The 22,137-nt window shown below is 42.6% G+C and overlaps 2 protein-coding genes across 9 annotated transcripts in view; one reads left to right on the forward strand and one right to left on the reverse strand.

Annotated features, from left to right (window-relative positions):
* On the reverse strand, window positions 1-16,301 carry BIVM (basic, immunoglobulin-like variable motif containing). Of its 7 annotated transcripts, none has more exons than XM_054813653.1 (12): window positions 15,112-15,239; window positions 14,358-14,596; window positions 13,125-13,727; window positions 11,561-11,687; window positions 10,172-10,267; window positions 9,978-10,082; window positions 8,061-8,155; window positions 6,644-6,776; window positions 5,455-5,526; window positions 4,513-4,596; window positions 2,479-2,575; window positions 1-1,519 (listed from the first exon to the last, which is right to left on the reverse strand). In XM_054813653.1, exons 3-12 carry the CDS (start codon window positions 13,612-13,614, stop codon window positions 1,229-1,231), a joined length of 1,590 nt encoding a protein of 529 aa, XP_054669628.1. In that variant the 5' UTR covers window positions 13,615-13,727; window positions 14,358-14,596; window positions 15,112-15,239; the 3' UTR covers window positions 1-1,228. The 7 variants fall into 7 exon arrangements, with proteins under 7 accessions (XP_054669628.1, XP_054669613.1, XP_054669637.1 ...); XM_054813638.1 differs by having other exon boundaries at window positions 14,011-14,596; XM_054813662.1 differs by lacking the exons at window positions 14,358-14,596; window positions 15,112-15,239 and adding an exon at window positions 15,769-16,301.
* The window catches only part of POGLUT2 (protein O-glucosyltransferase 2), a 15,080-nt gene continuing 8,474 nt past the window's right edge, over window positions 15,532-22,137 (forward strand). Inside the window, exons 1-2 of one of the 2 annotated variants that reach the window (XM_054813705.1) lie at window positions 15,532-15,660; window positions 21,670-21,875. In XM_054813705.1, the coding sequence (XP_054669680.1) occupies window positions 21,794-21,875 (82 nt within the window). In that variant the 5' untranslated portion in view covers window positions 15,532-15,660; window positions 21,670-21,793. Of the gene's footprint in view, window positions 15,661-18,927; window positions 19,416-21,669; window positions 21,876-22,137 lie in introns of those variants that run through there. The other variant, XM_054813697.1, reaches the window with a different exon arrangement.

The raw sequence follows: 22,137 nt of genomic DNA on the forward strand, positions 1-22,137 counted from the left end.
TAGAAAACGAATTTTATTGAATGAACAAAAGTCTAAAAGTCTCCCATTTTTGGTTAACAAAAGCAGCTACCTACAAAACCCCTGCATTTCATGACAAATCATTTTTTTATGTCAAAAAATTAATCCTTGAGCAGGTATGAACATTTGTACGCAGAAGTTACAACTGTTGAGATGTGTTTGGGCAAACAACTGGATACATTTCAAATTAGAGGGAAAAAGAAAAAAAAAAAAGAAAAAAACTGCACATGGATACCTTAAAAAAGCTTTAATTGTTTGCTGGCCAAGAGGTATTTAATATCATCAGGGCTGCCAGCAGTTTTCGGCACTTGCATCTCCCTCATACAAAATTAAAAGAGCAGCAGAAAAATGACAGAGGTTTTAAGACTGAATAAGGAAAAGAACTTCCAACAGAATGCAGTGTTCATGTGGCTCATTTGGCTAATGGTAAATGCAGCTTTTTAATACTGAATTTCACAAGCTTGTATTAAGTGAGTCCATGCTCTCAAAAGGCTCCATGATAAGAATTCAGCCGCTGTACCCGAAGAGCAAAAGCAATAAGGTCTGTCCTTGAACTTTCCCTGCCACAGGCGGTTCCTCTCAGTCTAAAACAGGCATCCAGCTAAGGGAAAAGAAACTGAGACCTGCTTGACAAAATATGATCATCTGATTGACAGCAGTCTAATAGGAACTAACTAAAGAATGTACATTCACTTTGCAAATCTGACAAGGTTTTCTAACCTATGTGATTTTTTTTTCCTTTTCACTGGATATGGGCAGCCTTAATAAAATGCAGTGTTAAAAAGGAAGGCAATGTTTACTTTTATCCTTAGACCATTTGCAGAATAACCCTTTTTATAAAGTCATATGTCATATAATAAATTGTCATGCTTTTCAATACTAAGTATTTTCAACGAAGTCTGTTTATTACATTGACTAATTTCAATCAGCTCTTTTGTTTTCGTGGATCAGGACATAGTACAATTATTTCAAAAGAAATGATTGATTTTGCTGTCATATTTACTTTTGATTGCAAAAGTACAATAATCTGTGCTTATCTGTCAGTTTATACATCAGATCTCATCCATTGCAACCGTATCAGATTTATTTAATTATGAAGCTGTATCTTATACCATAATTTCTATTCATATGTATTCTAGGACTAATAATCCCTAATATGTCTTGATTAAAACTAACTTTAATATATCAACTCTATTATCTAAAGTTAATTTTAATCATTTCCATCATAGTCATTGTAACTCTGATACCCACTGTTCCTCCTCTCACGAAGATTAGATTTCTTCCACGTAGATTCTTGATGAAAGCCAGCACTGAAGGATCGACCCAGTCGTCCATGTTGTTTCTTAGAGATATTGTCTTCACTCTCTGATTTGGAAATTCCTTGTCCTTGTGTCTGGGATTGTTTATCCTGTCTAACGTTTCCAAATGGAAAATTCCAAGGACCAAATCTTTGCCAGTTAAGTCTCTGAAAGGCAATGATGCAATGAAGATTTCCTCCAACCTAATCAAAGTAAAAAGGTTCTTCATTAAGTGCACACAGGCGCATTTGTAACATACATAGATACTTTAAATGAACATCTTGGCAGGTAACAGAATTCATTAAAAAACAAAAACCCACAAACCCCCCCCCCACCAAACCAACAAAACATACAATCAAACAAAAACCCCTCCACAAAACCACATCCACAAACAACTCTGCTCAATCAATTTTAATTGCTTCCCAGATTCAATCACTGCCTTCTTTCTCATCTTTTTAAGTTATCCTTTTTATCTTTCATGGGTTAGCATAACTTATATTCGGCTAGTCTTTTTTTTTTTTTTTTTTTTTTTTAACTCTCCGGCCACTTTCACACAAATTATCTCTTCTGGTACCTTCTCACCTTGCTGACACAGCCTTCCACAGGGTCTCCACATTTGAAATCATCTCTTCAGCCTATTATTTCTTATAGACTTTCAATGTGCAAATCAAAAATACATCCCCCACCCACAAGATACAGCCCTATCTGTAGGAAAGAAAGCTATATGCACTGACAATAAGTCCGCACAAGAGACATATGCATTCTTTTATGTTTGATTCTACTCAACTGTACTTTCTTTCCTGCTTACATGTAGCTATAAGGTCATGCACCAAAAGCATCTGTCTGTAACTTGTCCGTAGAGTATTTCTATACTTGCCACAGCTACATCTTAAGCCAACAAGGTTAAATATTGTGGTGAAATACATTGTATACGCAGGTATCCTGGTTCACCCTAGCGTATGCAGGATACTGCTCTATTGTATCTTGTGCTGCAAGTAAATACAAATTACTCTGGTATGTAAGTACCCACATTTGACTTTTGTCTTCAACAATACTTTATTACAAATTTCTTACAGTAAAGTTACCTTACACTGTTGAAGTACAAATAAGTTTGCCAAAAATCTACCATGAATTTCCTCCCATCTTAGTAAGTTTACCTTACCTTCTTTGTTTTTCGATGCTGCAATCCTCTCTCTAGGTGTCGAATATCTAGGTATTCTGGATTTTGGGTGTTTAAGTCAGTGACAATATCTGCCCACCTACAGAATAAGGTTATTACTACTCAGCTAACATTAAACCTCAGCACCACTAAGACTCCTGTACATATGCATGCAAATACAGATCTGCAGCTTTAAATAGTCTTACCAGTGATTTAAAGATAAATGAATGTGTAAAGATAGAACAGCCTCAGTATTAGAGACATCAAGCTAGATATAAAAGTGTCACTTTTACTCCAAGCATTCACAGTGATTAGTTCTGCTCTTGGGAAACAGCTTCCGAAGCGAGTAAGAGCACCATGAGTCATTAGTTGCGTTGCTTACCCTTAACAATTCATCAGTTTGTGAAAGGAAGAAGCAAAGTACAGTTAAAGCAAGAAGAAACATTAGCTTTTACTCTATTTAAACCTCTCTTACATTTTATATTATTTTGTTCAAAACCTTGTCTGTTTTTCTCACCCACTAAATCTGTTTTTACCAGACAGCTCTCACCATAACTCACTCCTCCATTCTATTTAATTCCCATCTGTAGCAAACTCACAATTCAGTCGTTCCCCATTCACACAGCTCTTTGGAGTTTCATAGCTCCTTCCAGCCCAGCTGAAACAAATATCCCCATATTCCAGGCCTCTTTAAACCCACACATCACCTTTTCAGTTCTTTCAATGTCTAATTACCTGCTTCTCTCCAACACCACCCTCTATGTTCAGAATATCGATTTCTATCCCAACCTTTTGCCCTCCTACCTTAAGCACAGAACTTTCTGCTAGCTCTCATTGGGACTGTAGAAGGAAGAAAAATGTCTCCACAATCAAAAACAGTATTACAAAGGTTTGTGTTCTATATTCAGAAACCTTTTCCTGTGCCATTTGTAGCTCGTATACCACAGGACAAAATTCTGTCAGTGGGACATATAGTATGCCATTTCTCAGCGCAGCAACCACATACATAATATTATTTTTATTTTGTTGCACTTAATCTCATTAGTCCAAAATATCCAGCTAGTTACAGTTATTGACATAGTCATATCACTAAGAAAACAAAAAAAGAGGTATCTGGGGTTTAGGTACTGGGATAGATCTCACTGGCTATGAAACCATCAGATAAGCACTTTCAAACAATTTTTCAAAATAGAGAATAAAGAAGAGGAAACAAAGTAGAGGTGTGATTTTTTTTTCCCATGGCTCTTTTGTTAATGTATCAAGAAAAATCACTCCATAATTAACTCGGGGGGTGGCAGAGAAGGTAATTGCTAAAACTTACGTTTTGGCCGCAGAATTGGTTTCTTGAGAAATACTATTCTTTTGCACTGTTCTCTCATTTCAGAATTTAATATTAGGCATTATGAACTAGCATGTCAAGTAAAGCTGAGAAAGCTGTTCTATTAATTTATAACGATAAATATAACTCATCAATGAAATTTCTACACAGTGCCCTCTAGCTCTCCTAATCCGTCTAGTTTAGACAACAACTTCCTATGAGCCAGACCTCATCATAAACATATTGTTTTAATGCATAGATAAGCTACTAATGCAAGAGAGTACAGGATATACCTGTGCCTGAGCTAGGAGATCCTGGTAGCAGCATAATATCCTATGCCCACCCCAGACACAGCCTGTGTACATCCTCAACTGCAGCATAAACTCCTGCAGGGTTCCTACAGAATGTAAATAGCAACTGGCACGACTGCAGAGCGCTGAGGTGTCTTTTCTTCCTGACTAATGTGAGCTGTGTCACACTCAAACAAGAGAAACAGGCTTTGGCTTTCAGCAGCCCACATACGTCCTGCCACGTGATATAAAACTGCAGAGCCAGCCTTGAGGTCAAGACATGTTGTTTCTCACTAAAGCACCTGTTTCTGTTAGAACTATAAGGTTTTGAATGAATATACTGTAAAGTCACTTGGTGACCCTTAGTAGAGAAATACAATTTGTTTTGAAAGAAAATACATTGTTTAAAACTCTTACTAAGTAACATACCTTTTACAGTGTATTGTTGGATGTTTTCTGCTCGGCTCTCCAATTAAGATCCAATATTCTACTTCTTGCTGCAAGACACGAGCTCTGTTCAACAGAAGATACAATCCTAGTAAGACTTATTGTGCATACTAGAAAGAAAAAGAGAGATTAACATTCTACTGTTCTTTTTAGGCTTTTCTAACATTCAAAATTGTTCCCTCGGCCAAATTAAAAACCAGCTCCCTTCCTATAAGTAGTGTTTGCAATTGCATACAGGGAAACTTTTTGTCTCCCAAGGCCTGGAAGCAAGATAGAAGCTATTGCTTATTATTAAGGAAAAAGACAGATCTTCATAAAAAATAGTGTTACTTGGATGAAAGGCAGTCTAGTATACGGTACAAATATAAATATATACATAACAATGGAAATAAGAGTTGTGGAAAGCCACACGAAGGTGGAACACATCTTCCTCCCTACCTGTGATGTCTAAGTCATGAAAGAGCCCCTTCCACTATTTTTAAACTATAGCCCAGCTGACAGTTGTTACTAACAGCTGTACGATAACCTGCATGGAAACAACCGGTAACTTTGCTTCCTCCTAAGCATCCAATACCACATATTAAAAACCAAAACTCTCAACTGATACTTGCTCAAGTTTGTGAGCAACTTCCAAGAAACTCAAAGCCTAGAGTAACCTTCTCAGGGAAAATTTTTGACATCAGGGCCGACTGATGAGACACAGAGGATTGTTCTGTGACTTCCTGTATATAATTATCCCGTGAAAAACTACTTCACTTTCAACTGTGACAAAACCTGAGATTTCTCTGCCTAGGGTATTAGGCAGCATATGGCCTTATGCTTGCAATAATTTCTTTACTTCTAAAAAATTCCCTGTAAAATAACAATCTATGCCATCATTGTACAGATGGGAAACCAAGACACAGGATAGATTAATTGACTTACCTAAAGTCACACTGGAAGTCTGTGGTTGAACTGGGAACTGAACCCAGGTCTCCCGAGTCCAAATCCAGCAACCTAAGATCATACAGGAAGTCTGTGGGTGACCTAAGAACTGTCTCCTAAGCTCAGCCTAGCAACCTATCTACCCATTTATTTTGAAACTTAAATGTTTCTTAGCTTGATTTTTAAAGAAAAGCTTTCCTTTGTAATCAGAATGCAAAAACAGCTAAATAAGAACTGCTGCAGAATCTGTTGACAGTGCATCTGGAATCTAAATGTATTTTTTCCCAGTAAGACATTAGAAGATATGAAGAGAACAGGATGCTCTTCTGGTCTCACCTCCAGCCTAAAATAAGGCTATAAAAGCTCCTTGAACTCATTACTTCATGTTACATTGTTAGAAGAGATCTGTTGTTAGGAAGAAAATCTAATATTGACTTAAAAATAGCATCATTAGTGACTGAGAATCCATTGAAACCATGGGTAAAGTATTGAAATTGTTGTTCTTGCTCATTACTAAATGATATAAATTCAAACTAGGTATAAGGCATGTTAAATTTCCACACACTGGACCATATTATTTCTCAAACTGCATTTTTGATCTAGTAAACAATTTATGGTTTTTTTTACTTTATTCTTCCAGTGCAGATTCTTAGTAACTGATCAAGTAAGCCATTAACCTTTTGGTAAACTTAAGCAGACTGACGTACTGGACTTCTATCTGGGGCATAGTTTCCACACTCTTCTCACTCACGTGGCATGTCAGTGAATCCAGTCTTAATAAAAAGCTTCTATATTCTTTTGTTCATATACTAAAAGCTTTCATTACCCTATGGTCAGACTCACACTGGGAACAAATAAGATTCAGATGACTACGCTTTATTACCTCCACACAATTACCATTTTGAACTCTGTAAGTACAGCAAGCATTCTCCATTCCTCGATATAACTCTACATCTTCAACAGAGCCAAAGGTAAACTGTTTGGTAAGCAAAGTGCAAGACTGAGGCTCACCTTACACCAGTGACCTACTCTTCTCATCATTTAGCACTCTTCGCTATTGGTATCTGCTAATTTTGTCAAGGATTATCTTCTTAGGCTCGTGTTATTTAGGGAGCAAAATGGTATCAACTTGCAGTAAATTTTTCTGTACGTTTCCTCCACTAAAATAAGCACAAACACAATGTCTTACCTGTACGCTTTACTAGCTTTTACTGGGGTTGCTTCAAATCCAATTGGGCAAAAATAATGGTTTTGGCAATGGTAGATGTAGGCCATCGATTCATCTTTCAGTCCACGTGTTAGCTTTGCCAGGGCCCCTGCAGCTACAAGGAAACATCAGGTTACAGTCCAGAGCGCTTTGGATCCTGCATAATGTATTCAGCAAGAAAGACCTAATTGGTAACGTACAATAGTTACACTGCTTTTTAAATTAGAGGACATGACCTGACAGGCATGCACAAAATACAGCTTTGATTTCAAACTTTTTAGTATTTAATTTCCTGCCTGGTACAAAAAAATAACATCTGCCGCATGTCACTAGTCTGTACTAGGGAATTGCAATGTAAAGTATGCATTGTATTTATATCAAAGTCATATTAAAAATTACTTGTTCTGCAAAAAGAAAAAAGAACAAACAGTATCTCTTCGTCTAGGAAATACATACTGCAACACAATGCAGTCCCACTGCCCCAAGTCAGACATAGCATGTGTCAATGATACTGCTGAAACTCCTGAAAGCTTTCAAACATTTTGCTATCATGAGCTTCTTAGTCTCAGGAACACCTCCCACACTCGGGCATATAATATTTTGTAACATGACTGCAGTGCTCAGTTTCAGGAAAAGACTAGAAAAGGCACTGAAACATGAAAGAATTCTCAAATAGGATACCATGAACAAAAAGGGGCTTCCCACTTTAATGATCTCCCCCAAAACATTTCAGCATGGTTTTATCCTTTAAAGAACCTTCCAGTTAGAAGATAATTACCCGGACTATGCCAAAGGCTAATAAACTGTATATGAAAGTATAATTTTTCTTTAGGTAGCACACTTAAAAGTCAACATAAAAACGCAGCTTCATAAACTAATTGAGAATAATCACCTAACTTTTGGAGACAGATGTTAGCTAAAGTCAGGCAGAACAGATGAGTTCACTAACTTCAAAATTGCATTTTTAAAAGTACAAAACATTGTTATTAAAGACATTAATACTTTTGTGCAGTACATTATAAGTTTTTATACAACACAGATTTCTAAAACGCTGCAATAAAAACATGCTGCTCCCCCAGGGTATTACAGCAAACACATCTTCCAGGACACCAACACAGAACTGGAAGTGCAGTGTCCTCCTGGATACCTTCAAATTCCAGTTCTGTGTTAGCAGAATGTATAGCACAGAATATATTTTATATAAATAAAATGACAAATTAAAGTTTTAGCAAAATAAAAGAAAAAGTAAAACCAGAAAAATCAGGCAACTTGGCACTATTTGATAGCTTATCTCAAACTGGAAGTACTACTTACAGAATACATCCTGTCAAATGCTACACATTGCAGGATTTTTCAGTTTATACACTGTAAGATGAATGCTTTAGGATTAGCTACGTACCAGTTTCTCCAGCTGTCTTGTTCTTCCCATGAGGTTTATACAGAACATATGAGCATCCCTTGATATGGAAGTGATCATTTATTTGCCTAAACCATCTGAAACAATAAGCTTAAAGATTGTAGTAACTCAAGAGTTATTAAATACAATTGCCTTTCCTCCCACTTTTCCTCTGCTTCACAGTTTAGAAAAAAGTCTGTGTGCTACCACATTAGTATATAGATTGTAGATGATCATGGTACCCTAATACAAAAATTAACATATCCTAGAGAGAGAAATAAATACTCAAAGCGTTTTCCTCCATCTTGCTTTTCCAGACCTGACATAGATACATAATAACCAAAGGAACAGATTTGAAACTTTGGTCCTATTATGTTCAGTCCAGTCACCTCTAACGTTCAGTTACCCAGCCTTTAGAAAAACACACAAACTCTGAAGTGCCAAGCTTCAACCATGATTTGTAAGCTGCGTGAAGGTAATCTTCATCAGAAGGCAGGACCCTTCAAGTGAGACTTTCTGCATATCATGTCGGGCTTCTATCACATAAGCTTCACAATGCCCAAGTATTACAAAGGTCTCATACTGCAACTCCTCACAGCAGTAAGTGAGGACAGGTCTGCAAAGATTTTGTCTCATATATTTGTTTTTCTGCATTAGAAGATTCAAATTCACATCTCTGAAGATAACACCTCAATCACAAAGCCATGTTGGGTGATGGGTTTGGCTCTCAGCCCTCCTGTTTTCCAGTCTGCCAAGTACTTAAAAATTCTTTGACCAGGCAAAAAAAAAAAAAAGCTCTTATAGGAGTAACTTTTCTGCAGCACTTAGGGCACTTACAGGGGAAAAGGAAGGAGAATTCCAAGTTTAACTTTTGGCTGTATAGACTGTTGACACAAAGAGGCAGAACATTTTATCAGCTTGGTCTATAAGGGTTGCTATACCCTGACGTACTCCTAAAGAGATACAAAATTTGGATCCAAGTCTCCTAAGGCAGAGAAGGAAGTTTTCGTGACACTCTTCAATGCTATCACTACAGAACAGACTGCTGCCACATTTTCAAATCCAGCACCCACATTCTGTGCCAAACCTTACATATTGCCTTCAAAAAATACTAACTAGATCAAATGCAACTTATGAAACAGGCAAGAACACTGCAAAATTTTTTAATCTCACAGAAGGGTAACACACCAAACACCGTCAAGATGTTCAATGCTCAAGTACAATATGCTCTTGGCCCTCTTTAATCCTAAAATGCCTTATGAGTTTAATAAAACAAAACACAAAAAAAGGACAAAGATTTTAGATCCAACTCATCAAGATCAGGAAACAACACAGAAGTGAAACAGAATTTGAAAGTCCAAGTCTTCTGTGACTCCAGTCCCATCTTTTCTTTTTTTTTTTCCCCTCCTCCTGAACAGCTCCATTGCAGCAAAGGTGCAGCACTCACTATCTCATTTTCAATTCTTAAATTAATTTTTACATAAAGCTACTAGTGTATCAATTGCCTTTTCAGGCTGTTTCAGTGACAGTAACAAGCATTTAACATTCATTTTCAAAAAGAGGAAAATAAGGGCAAAGAAAAACATTCCTAACCAGGAGACTGGATTCATTAGAGTATTATACAACCATTAAACAAACTGAACCAAAAATCAAATAGAATTTTGTGTTCACCTGATCTGTGTAGCAACATCGCACTATACAAAATGGCTAAAACTCTGAAAGGTTTCTTTGGGCACTGTCAGAGTACCCAGGTATGCTTCATTATTCTAAAACTTAAGAGGATTAACTTGTGTCAGCCACTTTTTTTTTTTTTTTTTAGTAAATGAACTACTACTGTATTTTTAAAGGTTCAGTCTCTTAGTTTTATGTTATTTTTGCATACGTTAAAAATCTAGCTGTATCAAAAAGAACCAGTCATACCTCATTAAAGTAGTATTTCCAGTGAAGGGACCAAACCTAATCTCCTCAAATGGGGGCTGAAAGCCCAGTATATGCAAAGCTTCTTCTTGAGTAATTGGTGGTAAGCTGAAAAAAAAAAAAAAGTATTATTTAATAAAGTAATTAACAGTATGTTTTAGACACTCCAGAGTCAAAGCAGTCTATGTATGACTTACCTTCCAGCTCCCAGTGTACTATATAAGAAATTCCAGCAAGACACTAAGGATGAAATTCCACAGGAAGTCTTGTATTGAGGTCGGCTAACACAATACCTAAAACAAAAACCCAAACACATTAGTAAGCATTCTTGATTTAGTTACAGAACAACCTGAACTACTTTCTGTGTGCGATGCCACTGAAGTGCCATGTTATAGCAAATGGGTTTTTGCCTGTATTTAAAAAAATAAAAAAAAGGGACTGCATTCTTTAGAGAAAAAAAATTGAGCCAATATGTTAACCAATTTCTTTAAGTTTGTCAGATATTATCACTCTATTTCATGCAAATCAGTCAAATTTCTAACAGCCCCTTGGCAGTTCTGTACAAATGATCCTGTAGGAAAACATGATTCTGTACTAATATAATATACAGTTTGATCAGTCTCTTCTAACACATGGACTTGTAGTAAGCTGCATCTCTACCATTTTACTAATGAATGTCATTCCAGGTCACAGATTCCCTAGGCTAACTCTAACTTTCTGATGTCATAGATATACAGTAAGAACTAGTCAGATTCATTAAATTAAGTGAATTTAGTGAACTCTATTCATATGATATAGGTTGTATAGAACTGACAAATTCTGATCAAGTATTTCCCAGTAAAAAGAAAAATCAGAAGACATATTAGTACTATATTCAAGGTTACTGTCCTGGTTTAGCCCCAGCCAGCAGCTGAGCACCACACGGCCACTCGCTCACTCCTGTCTTCCCTGGTGGGACGGGGAGGAGAATCAGAAGGAAAAACGTAAAACTCATGGGTTGGGACAACAGACAGTTTATTGGCACAGCAAAGGAAGAAGAAAATAACGACAACAATACTAATAAAAGAATATACAAAGCAGGTAATACACGATGCTATTTGCTCACTGCCAGGAGCCCAATGCCCAGCCTGTCCCCCAAACAGCCACTCCCCCGTTACATACTGAGCATGATGTCATGGTATGGAATACCCCCTTGGCTAGTTTGAGTCACCTGTCCTGGCTGTGACCCCTCCCAGCTTCTTGTGAAAATTACCTCTATACTCGCCAAAAACCAGGACAGATACTTTTGGCCTGACCACGCTAATGAACTTGCATATATCTTTTTTTAGCAATGAATACCCACATAAATTTTCTCCTTATTGAAAGAAAAAATGTTTAGAAATAAAAAATGGTTTTAGAATTTCCACAGATGGGAGGGAAGCTCTCATTCTCTTGTAGAAAGCATGAGATTTAGTTTATATATGCTTAACATATCACCATTTCTAATTAAAAAAAAAGTATGAAGAAGTTTGAAATCAGATAATCTGCAACAGTGTTTACCAACAAACTGTATGGGGATAATCTTAAATACAATTCATAAATACTACCATCTCCGGAGGTCCAACACTTTCCTCTCCTTCACGTCTTCAAGAGCAGAACGCTGAGGACAGTCCCGGTGTTGTCTGCTTTTTTTGTCTAGGGATTTTTTCTTTGTCGCTTGTTTCTTCATGTTGCCTGCAAAACAGATTTCAGAAACAACTGAATGCCTTTGTATCTTTGTTCTTAAATATTTTTAGTAACAGCATGCACCTCAAATAGAGCCGCTGGTTGTGACAGTAAGTGCAAACTGAGACTAAACATTAATTGAAGGAAAAAGCTCAAATGCATAATCAAGATTGTCAACAGGTTTGTAAAGCTGCCATTAGCTCTGTAAACAACATCGTGTTTTTCTGAACAGAATTAACGATGCCCTGCCCAACTGTTTAGAGAGAGCAGTCAATCCGATTATTCTAATGCATTAAATCTGCCATTCCAGAAACAGACTCTCAGACCAACATGAGCTTCATCTCCTAACATTAAATGCACAGGGAAATATAATGAAACACTTGATTTTCATAGCCAACCTCTGCAACCAGCTACACTATCTGATGAAAATTTACATGCAAATCCAGTGAGAATAATATACCCTCAAGGTCTTTTCCTTTTTGTAAGCCACTGAGACAGTGGAAAATGAAGAGTTGGGCCATGTGCAACAGCAGGAATATTTTCATTCCATTTTGAAGCCATCATATCCACATCTATTTTAGCAAAACTTACCATCCGATAAGATTATATCATTTGTTTCTTATTTTTAAAGACACTGCATGTACACATGAAAAGGCAATGACAATTTGCTAACCATATTTAAGTTTTGCTAAACCAGTTTCACACTAATAGACAAAACAGGAACTTGACTAGCTAGCCAACCCATTAAGGAAAAAATCTACAGCCAGCCCTAGAGAAGAAGAGGGATTACAGGACAAAGAAAACCAAGCGCGTATGCAAGTGCTTGATTCACAGTTGCAAATTGTGACTAGGCAGAGAAAGGACATAGGAGGCAGCAAAGCAGCCTGTTTTACAGAAAAGGGCTCCCTAACACTGCATACATATAACAAATCGATATATATAGTTACAGAAACCAATTGTTTTCCTAAATAACTGTAATGATTGCATTTACTTCTTGTTATAAATAAACCATGTCTTTAATTTCAAAATACGTGTCTGAAGTACCCTGAAACATTTCTGCGACAAACCTGTACTTAACAGGTGAAAGTAATCACTGCACAATGCTACTAAAAGGGAAAAAAAGAAAACACACCCCAAAAACCCAAGGGGGAAAAAACCCCAAAAACCCAAACAAACCAAAAGTCACCACAAACAATACCCCAAAAAACCCCACACACAGTTAAATAGAAGTCAGCCTTGTTTTAGAGCCACTTCCCCAGGCAGGTAGACTTGACTTTCACTCCTACGTCACTATCTACTTTCAGGATGAGCAAATTGTTTGAAATGGTGTACAGGCTCTTCTATAGCACTTCCTCAAGAGATACACATGCTGACCAGCCCTCTCCGCAAACAAGTTGCAAACGTGAAGCCTTTTCCTATCACACCATCAAATCCTCATCACCTCACCTGCTTTGTTCTTCAGATTTGTGGTCACGCCATTGAACTCCGATTTGTCAATTTCCCATGCCAGAGGAAGCTTTCCAAGATTGCCAGGCAAGCTTTCCAAGTTAGCATCTTCACTGTAGATTATCTCTGAAGCACCAGTTTGAATGCCAAGTAAGCTAGGTGTGTTATTTCCAGCGTTTAAGGCAGCACTGCCTGACAGGCAGGCACTAACTGAAGCACTTGGGCTTTTACAAATAGATGTTACTCTGTTTAAAAAAGCATAGTCTGAGCAGATGGTATAAAATTTCTCTCGTGTATGAGTCACAGGACATCCCCATGGATAATGCCCATCTCCCCTAGACACCAGGGACGCAGCGGAGGCGTCTGACATGCAGCATGGCTTCACCGGATCATGAAGAGAAGCTTCTGGGGATTCTTTCCCAGGTTTGTTTTCAGTGTTTCCATTATTTCCAGAACCATTCTCCTTTTCATCTTCTGAAATGTTAGGCATTGAATGATACTGAAAGAGTATTGTACAGCTCTGAATATTTTTTCTTTATGTTGTAATTAAAATAGAGTTTGTATCATTTCCTCCATTGCCTCTGCAAAGTATTGACGAGGTACCTGAAAGAAAAGGAGAAGTTACTACAGGTGCCTCAATCAACACACAACACACACAAAGCTTATCTTTGAACTTGTATCCAATAAAAGCTGAAATACCTTTCAAGATACATCACAACATATACTGTGTCTTTTCCAAAGCATCTCTAGAATTCTACAAACAGTACTTATTACTTGTGAGATGCCTACAGCATACACCATAGCAATACCATAATGAAGACATCATGCTTAGTTACACTTGTAAACCAGCACATGAATAAAAAAAATTTTAAAAAAAGCTTCCTACATTTATGTATTTGTGGTCGACGACTTCTGTTCCTTATAGTCAGCATACCTTTCATGCGTGGAGTACAAAATAATTTATACAAATTAATAAATCACAGAAACAGCAGCTTAAAGTCACTTGATTCTGAAGAATCCTGCATACTTTTGCTGCCAGCGAAGTTCAAGCTTTCAGAAAGTTACAGTAACTGTTACCTCTGTAGATTGTAAATTGACCATGCTACCCTCAATCTGTTTCACGGCTTTCCTTGTATGGCTGTTAAGCGTTCCCTTTTATTTTTACACGCCTCCTATTCTTCAAGATGTGAGAAAGAAAAACATCAGGCTTTACTTATAGTAGCTAAGAATTACCAAAAACAAATTTAGAAGGCTGGCTTGCTTGCTTTTAATGATCTTTTTTAAAAAGCAAATTGATAGTATGTGTTATCCATCACATCGGCAGTTTGCACATTTGCGGTGCAAGGACACATGCCACACGTGGGGAACCTGGCAGGCAGGAGTTTCACTCGAGAGCAGACTCCTGCCACACCGACTTCTGGTCACTGAACTGAATGAACAGCGCAGGAGTCTTCCTCTGCCAGGAGCGGGTCCTGCAACCAGACGCGGCAGGGCTTTAGGTGAAAGACAACAAGGAAACATCAAAAAACATGCACCTACTCGGCAGCGCCTGCAATGGACGCAGCCAAGCGGCGCCCAGCCCCGATTCTGCCCAGCAGCCCCGGCAGGACCCGCTCTGACCAGCGCCGCGGGGGCTCCCCCACGGGGGCCCCGGCACAGCTCCCCCACGGGGCGGGGGACACCCGGCCTCAGCACCGGGGAGGGGCGGGAAGGCTGGGGCGCCGCCAATCGGGGCCTCGGCGCGGCCCTGCGGCCCCGCCCCCCGTGCCGCCGCCAGTCGGTTCCAGAGTGAACAGCCCCGGTTTGGGGGAACGGGCCGCGGCTCGGCGGCAGCGGGGCCCGGGGCCCGCCGGGAGGGTAGGCCCACTCCCTTCCTCAGCGCCTGCGAGGGCCGGCGGTGCGGGGGCGCCCGGCGGTGCCGCAGCGGTGGGGAGAAGAGGGGAAGGGCGGCTGCCCGGCGGCGCGGCCCGCGTTCCCGGCCCGTTACCTGCGCGGCGCGACGCCCGCCTGCGTCGCCTCCCCCGGCCGCGGCGGAGCGGGGACGCGAGCGCGCCGGAAGCAGACACGGCGCGCGGGGGGAAGGGTGCCGCGCCGCGGGCTCACCTGCGCCCTCGCGTCCCCCCGCCTCCTCAGCGCCGCCGCTGCCGGCCGGCACCAACTCCCGCAGCCGGCCGGGGGGGAGGCGCGGGGCTGCCCGGCGGTGGCGGCGGCCTCGCTGCCTGTGCGGGCCCTCACGGTCTCTCACAGGAACCGGCCGCCCGTCTCCCGGCTGGGCCGTGACTGCGCCTCGGCGCTGTGAGAGGCACCTCTTTTGGCCGTGCCCCCCCTGTCTGCGCCCTCATGGTCTCATCCGCCGCTGCCCCGCGGGCGGCCGGGCGGGGGAAGGAGGAGCAGCTCGGGGATGGCGACGGGGGGAGGCGGCTCCCTCTGTGCGGCCTCGGCCGGGCTGGGCTAGCGGCCGTGCGCACCCCGGCTGGCGGCTGCGCTCCTCCCTGGCCTGACCGGGGCGGGGAAGAGCTCTCACCTGCCCGCCGAGGTGAGGCTCCGGGTGTCGCACGGGGATTCGGGAAAGGCAAGATGTCAGCGGGAAAGCGAGTGGGAGAGCTGCCCGGGGGAAGGGGAGCGCGAAGACACGTGGCTTTACCTGCCGGTCCGTGCCCGCTGGGGGCACGCAGCCCCAAGTGCGCTTGAAAAAGCGAAGCTGCGTTGGCTAACGGGTGCGTGGGTGCAGAAAGTCCCGATACAAATTACCCACGACGCTGACGGCCGCCCAAAGCGTTGGAGGTGCTGAGGGAAGCTGCCCAGCTCCGGCACATCCCACCACGGCAGCTCCTACCTGGGCAGGCTCGGGGTCATGCCCTGCCCTCGCCGCAGCCCCTTCGCAGGCGGGCGCTCCTGCGTACCTGGGCCCTGTGCGCCTGCCTTCCCCGAACGGGCCCGTCCGGCCTCGGCGCCTTCCTGCCCCCGGGCTGCGGGTCGTGGCGCAGGGGAGCGCGGCCGCACGGCCCAGCACAGGTACGGGCTGGTGGTGAGGCCGGGGGCCGCCCTTCTCTGCCCGGTGCTCCGAGGGCAGCAGGGTGCCCGGCCGTGCTCGTCTCAGCTGCCCTTAGGCTAAAGTCGGTTAGGCTGGGCTCGGCTCTCGGCCAGGCTTGGCTCAGGTTTGGCGTGGCGCTTCTAACGTGGCTACATCTTCAGGGTAGGGTAGGTGTAGGAGCGTGAACGTGAGTGTGGGGTTCCTCTTGGGGAACGAGGGACATCCATACACACCTTTTGTTTCCCTCTGCCCGCACTAAGAATGCGTGTAACAAAAATGCTTCTGAAAACCTGTATAAAGGAACAAAAGATTATTTCAGGTAGCTGTGTCTCGAACTGCTGACGGTATTTCCCATCTCCACTGCAGTTGGCACATTTTCAACATGAGCAAACAGAATGACGCTGAAGATGTGAGTGGAGCACTTCTGGTACTGCCATAATTATTTAAAATGTATTTATTCATAAATCTGAATATTTAAGATCTTAAATGATTGATTTTGTAACAAAGTAGTTAGAAAATTTAAAATAAAAAACAAAGATCAAAAAGTTATATGGTGTCCTGCTGACAGAAGATTCAGTGCTCGTGCTTACAGCATGGTGCCCTCAGCCCACAGAGCCCCTGCTCCCAGCCGTAGTTTCTGTGAGAGGTGCTGCAAACGATGGAAAGAATAATCAAATCTCTCCTCAAATGTTAGAGTTCTTCAAGTGTTTTCAGTGGTTAGGTAGAGCAAAGTTGAAAAAGTCCTCTAGCAATTGTGGGCACAGCTAAGTTTGCCATCTCCTGGGCATGAGTAAGACCTAGATCAGATTGAGAATTTGATGTGGCTTCATCCTGAGGCAACCTGCCTCTCGTAATGGAGAGCATCCCTTATGCCTTTGCCAGCTGGAAGCCGGTTGAGCCTTCATCAGCCAACAGCCTTTGAAATAATTAAACAATTCTCCCTCCAAAGCATTTTTCTCTGAGCCAAATTATAGGCATTAGGATAGCAGCAGCGTTGGCTTTGCCAGCCAGGACTAAAATTAGGTTGCATGATGTATTTTACAACTTGTTTGGGTGCTGACAAATAGTGCCAGATCTGTACGCAGATTCGCTGAGCTGTGCTTCGGTGGGGGAAGAAAAGCTGGAGCAGAGAATGGCAGGAGCATAGAAGTGTGTCACCTTCATCGCTGGTGTGCTTTTTTTAACGTGCCAATGTCACTCTACTAGGAAGGACGTTCTGTGAATTCTATAGCTATGAAATGTCTTTTTAAGTAAAAACATCTTTAAAATTCTCTTCCACTAAAGGAGACTGGCTTGTCTCATACAGCAAAACATAAGCTGAGAAAAAGTGTGATTTCAGCCTGTAAAATACATCAAGAGAGATGGGGAAGTGAGAGGAGCTAAAGGGTCATGGGTATAAAATAGGGCCTGCATGAATTTTTAGACTGGAAATTGCAAGTTTTCTAACTGCTGACTGTCCTGAAGAATCATGCCGATGGGAAGAGCAGGAGGTGAAAACTATGTGTTTGAAAGTTGGAGCTCAATGATTTTTTAAGGCATTTTGTGATTAAGTTGCTCGTCGGAAAAGAGTCTGTTCATTGATCCAAGTGGTCCTTTCTCAGCTTGCAGTTTTCTCGTTTGTTTTTTTGTGTGTGTGTTCTTTTTCTATAAATCTATTTGCAGTATTTAAAAATGCAATATACAAGATCTCTTCAAAATTCATGACTCCTTGACGATGAGGTTCAATTTTCCTTATTGTTTGCCTGAACAAGAGAAAAGCAATAAAGAGCAAAATTGAAAGTATCTTTTGGGATTGAAGTTCTCCCATGAAGAAGCCTTAATTTTGGAGAGGTTTCCGTAGCTAAGGGACAAAGAAAAGCATTTGGGTCTGTGTGCGTGCATATGTACTTAGGAATAGTGTCAGATTTCATGCTTGCTTTCTGTGTTTGCTCTTCTATGCAAAAGAAGTCACACCACTTTTCAGAGTCCAGTGCTATTAACCATGACCAGTTTCAAGAAACCAGTTTCAAATTTCCAAGATTTTATGTATATATGTAAAATCATTCAGAAAAGCAGAACATAACAGCCAAACTTACTAGAAAAGCTCTCTTTAGGAAGACACGCATCGTGGCCATTTGTCCAACTTAAACCACCTTTGGCTTGCTTGCTTTTTGATAACCTAGGAATTTTTGAGTTTCAGGAGTGAATGTTGAAATATGGGGACGCTGAAATATTTATTAGGATTAAAATCAGCATATTTCTGGTTCGCGATGCTTCAATAAACATTGTGGCTCTTTTTTTAATGCTTTTTATCTGCCCATTAAACCTGAGGTTGGATCATTTGACAGACAAAGGGCTGTGGAATGGTGGCAGCAGACTGGTGAGGTGCCCGACAGTGACGTGAGCATCCGGATGCATCGCACTTGCTTCTGATGCTCTGGGCACAATTTTGAAAACCTATTTTCCCGACTGTAAACTCTTTATTTTTCACCCTAACGTTATGGAAACGGAACAAACCGGGGCGGCACACTTCAGCTCATGACACGGAGAAAACAGCGACACTAGGATACTGAAACACGTAAGTCGGAGACCGGGCAGAGCCAGCTCTCCTCGGTCCCCTTCCCCTGAGGTAATCCCGGCGGCGGGTCCCAGCAAGCCGGCGGGCCGCTCGGGGGCTGAGGCAGCTCTGCGCTAACCCGGGGCGGGCCGTCAATCGCCGCCTCGCCGAACCGGACTACACCTCCCAGCAGCGCCGTTACGGTACGGCACGGCACGTTACGTTACGTGCCACTCCGGTCCGCGCGGGAAGTGCGGCGCTGCTGCCCCGCCCCCGCGGAAGCAGGTGGGTGTGGCGTACGATCGCCCCGCCCCGCTCCTCCCCTCCGGCGCCGCGGGGATGGTGCTCTGAGGAGCCGAGCTGGCAGCCGCGCGCAGGGGCACGGCGGTAGCGGTCCCGCGGTCTCCCCTCACGCCCCCCCGCCCCATGCAGCCGCGCCGAGGGCAGGACTCCCCGGTGCCGCGGTGAGGGAAGGAGGAAGGTCCCGGCTGTGCTCCCTCCCGCGCCCCGGCGGTGTTTCTCCGTCAGGGGAAGCGGTGTAAATGCGTGGCCTGTGGCCGCTCTGCGTTGTCCTGGGAGCCGTTGCGGCGGGCGCCGCCGCGGGCGAGGGCGGCCGGCTGAGCGCCGAGCGCAGCGCGGTATGGGGGCCCGGGCTGCGGGCGGAGGCAGCCCTCCCCGCTCGCTATTTTTACGTGCAGGCCGTGGACGCCGAAGGGCAGAGGTAAGCGTGGCGGCGGCTGCTTTTCAGGGAGACTTCTGTTGTGGGCAGAAAAAAATCCGAGGGATCGGTTAAAAAGTCACGCTGTCGCCCCGCGGGGGTCGTTCCCAGCCCAGCTGTCCCCGCCCGGTCGGGAGGGTGAAGCGGGTTCAGGCGGGGAGCCGGCAGAGCTTTCTACGCGCCCTTGCCCGGGCATCACCTCCCCGCCGCGGGTGCGGGGGTGTGCGGCTTCACCCGCCTTGGGCAGCCGCTGAAATATTTGCGAGCCCTGGGTCCGAATCGTAATTGCTGGATTTCTCGTGAGGGAGCGAAGCGTCCTGCCGCCTGCCTTGAGCCGCAGCAGTGCCAGCACGGCTACGTGCCCCATCCTCCGCAGGGCTGACTTTGCTAAGCCTGTGTCCTGACGGAACCACTTTCACCTTTTAAGCAGAAGTTTACGTGGGATTTTCTTGCAAAAGGGGAAACTGCTGGTGCTGAAGGCTTGCTACCTGACTTTTTCTGAATATCACTTAGAAAAAGCCAATTAGTATTTGAAATAACTGCCCCAGGGGATGAGATGAGCAAAGAAAAGACGATGAAAACGTTCAACAGCAAAACATGCGTATTGGTCCAGCCAACAATTTATGATTTAGTCCGCTGTGTCAAAACCTTAACAATAAATAATGTATTTAATTTATGATGTACCTGCTCAGGTATCCTGCTTGTTTCCACTGTTAGGAACATCAGTATTTCTCCTAAACACGTAGGCACAAGATCAGTAGCACCATTTAAGAATGACACCATTTAAGAATGACTCTGTAGGCCATTACGTAAACTTAATCGGAATGAAATAGGTAAACTTAGTTTTTGGAAAACACGTCTTTCCGTTTATACAAGAACGAAACCCTGATCCTACAAGCTAGATAGAAGCTCATAGTGCTCCATCCAGGTTGTCCAGATTAGATGCACCCTGGCACATGCAAGTCTGGAAGCTGCCAGTTCAGCTTATCTTGGTCAGTAAATATTTCCTGAATTTAGTTGAACTGGCAGCTCTCTGGTATGTCTGGACAAGTTTCAGGAAAGGTGACCAGGCTTCTGGGCTGTAAGCTGTTAGTCCAGCTACTCCCACCACCTCTCTCTCTATCCCAAGCTCTCCCTAAATATTTGGGACTGTGTTTAAAGAGGTGGGAGAAAATTGGCATATGCGCCATTTTGACTGTGCCAACTTTGTTAATACATCTATGTTATGTGATAACTTCATGATTTTTCAAATTATTTGGGGTTTTTTGAGATTTTTCTATGATTGATGTATGGTGAATTTTATCAAAATGTCTTGAGTACACATTGAATTACCTGATCCCACTATAATGTTTTTTCCCTACAAAGACACTGACATTTGTCATATGCTTTTTTTTCCCCTGTATGAGCTACCATAATGATTAAGAAGTTTAACTTCATTCTTTACTTCCTTAAATAATACCTAGAAAATAAAGCAAGCTGGAAACATTTTGCTTCTGTAAATAAAATGACTTATTCAGCTGCTAAAGTGAAGCTTGTTCTAGTATTTTTTTTTAATAGAATCATAGAACGGTTTGGGTTAGAAGAGACTTTTAAAGGTCATCTAGTCTGATGTCTATACCCTCTACTAGACCAGGTTGCCCAAAGCCCCATCCAACCTGGCCTTGAACATTTCCAGGGAGGGGGCATCCACAGCTTCTCTGGGAAACCTGTTCCAGTGCCTCACCACCCTCATACTGAAGAATTTCTTCCTTATGTGCAATCTAAATCTTCCGTCTTTCAGTTTAAAACCATTGCCCCTTGTCCTGTCCTATACAGGAAAGGACATCAAGATACATCCACCAAGATTCATTTATCTTCATACTCTCTATCTTCCCATCACTTTACACTTGAGCTACTACTAACCAAGAGCTATGCTGGATTTTTAAAGGTGCTCTGTTCCCATATAATCAAAGGCTGTATTTCCAACACTGTTCAACACGTAGGGCACAAAATAATTTTGTAGGTCTGTTCATGAGTATCTGAGTGGAACTTCTTGATACCTAGTGCTTCTAACAGCATGAGATGTTTTAGGTAGCCTAACAAAATTCTCTTTGGAAAAATCATGCCTTGCTTCTGAACATTAGGATGTGATCATAAAGACCTAGCACAGCCCAGTGAAGTCACTGGAAATCTGTCAGCTTGAAAAGGAATGGATCAGACTAAGAAAGCTGTTGTGTGTTTCCTTTTTTTATTAAGCTCCCACTTATTCTCTGGGTAGGTTCACTTCATCACCAGGTGAAAATGCGTTCCAGGTGAAGATCACTGCTCCTGATGAACAGTTCACTCGGGTTGGTGTGCAAGTATTAGACAGGAAAGATGGTTCCTTCCTTGTGAGGTACAGGATGTACGCAAGCTACAAAAACCTGAAGATAGAAGTCAAAACTGGAGATAAACACATTGCTAAGTCTCCGTATATTTTAAAAGGTAAGAAGCAGAACTACGCACAGTTTTCCTATTGTGGCTTTTTCTCACAAACTGTGTCCCAGACTGTCTTCTAGGATTAGCATAGGATTCTGCAGGACCTCAGTCCTTCTCTGGACTATCAAATCCCATTTGAATTATGGATTCATTATAGCTGTCCTGCATGTACTATTTGAAATAGTGAAAAGAATCAAATGCTGTGAAGCCGTTGCCTAGCAAATACATGTAGGGGCTCACACAGAAGCTGATGTAGCGAGGCAGGACT

Source organism: Grus americana, chromosome 1 (assembly GCF_028858705.1).
Source record: "Grus americana isolate bGruAme1 chromosome 1, bGruAme1.mat, whole genome shotgun sequence".
NCBI classification, from domain to species: Eukaryota; Metazoa; Chordata; class Aves; order Gruiformes; family Gruidae; genus Grus; species Grus americana.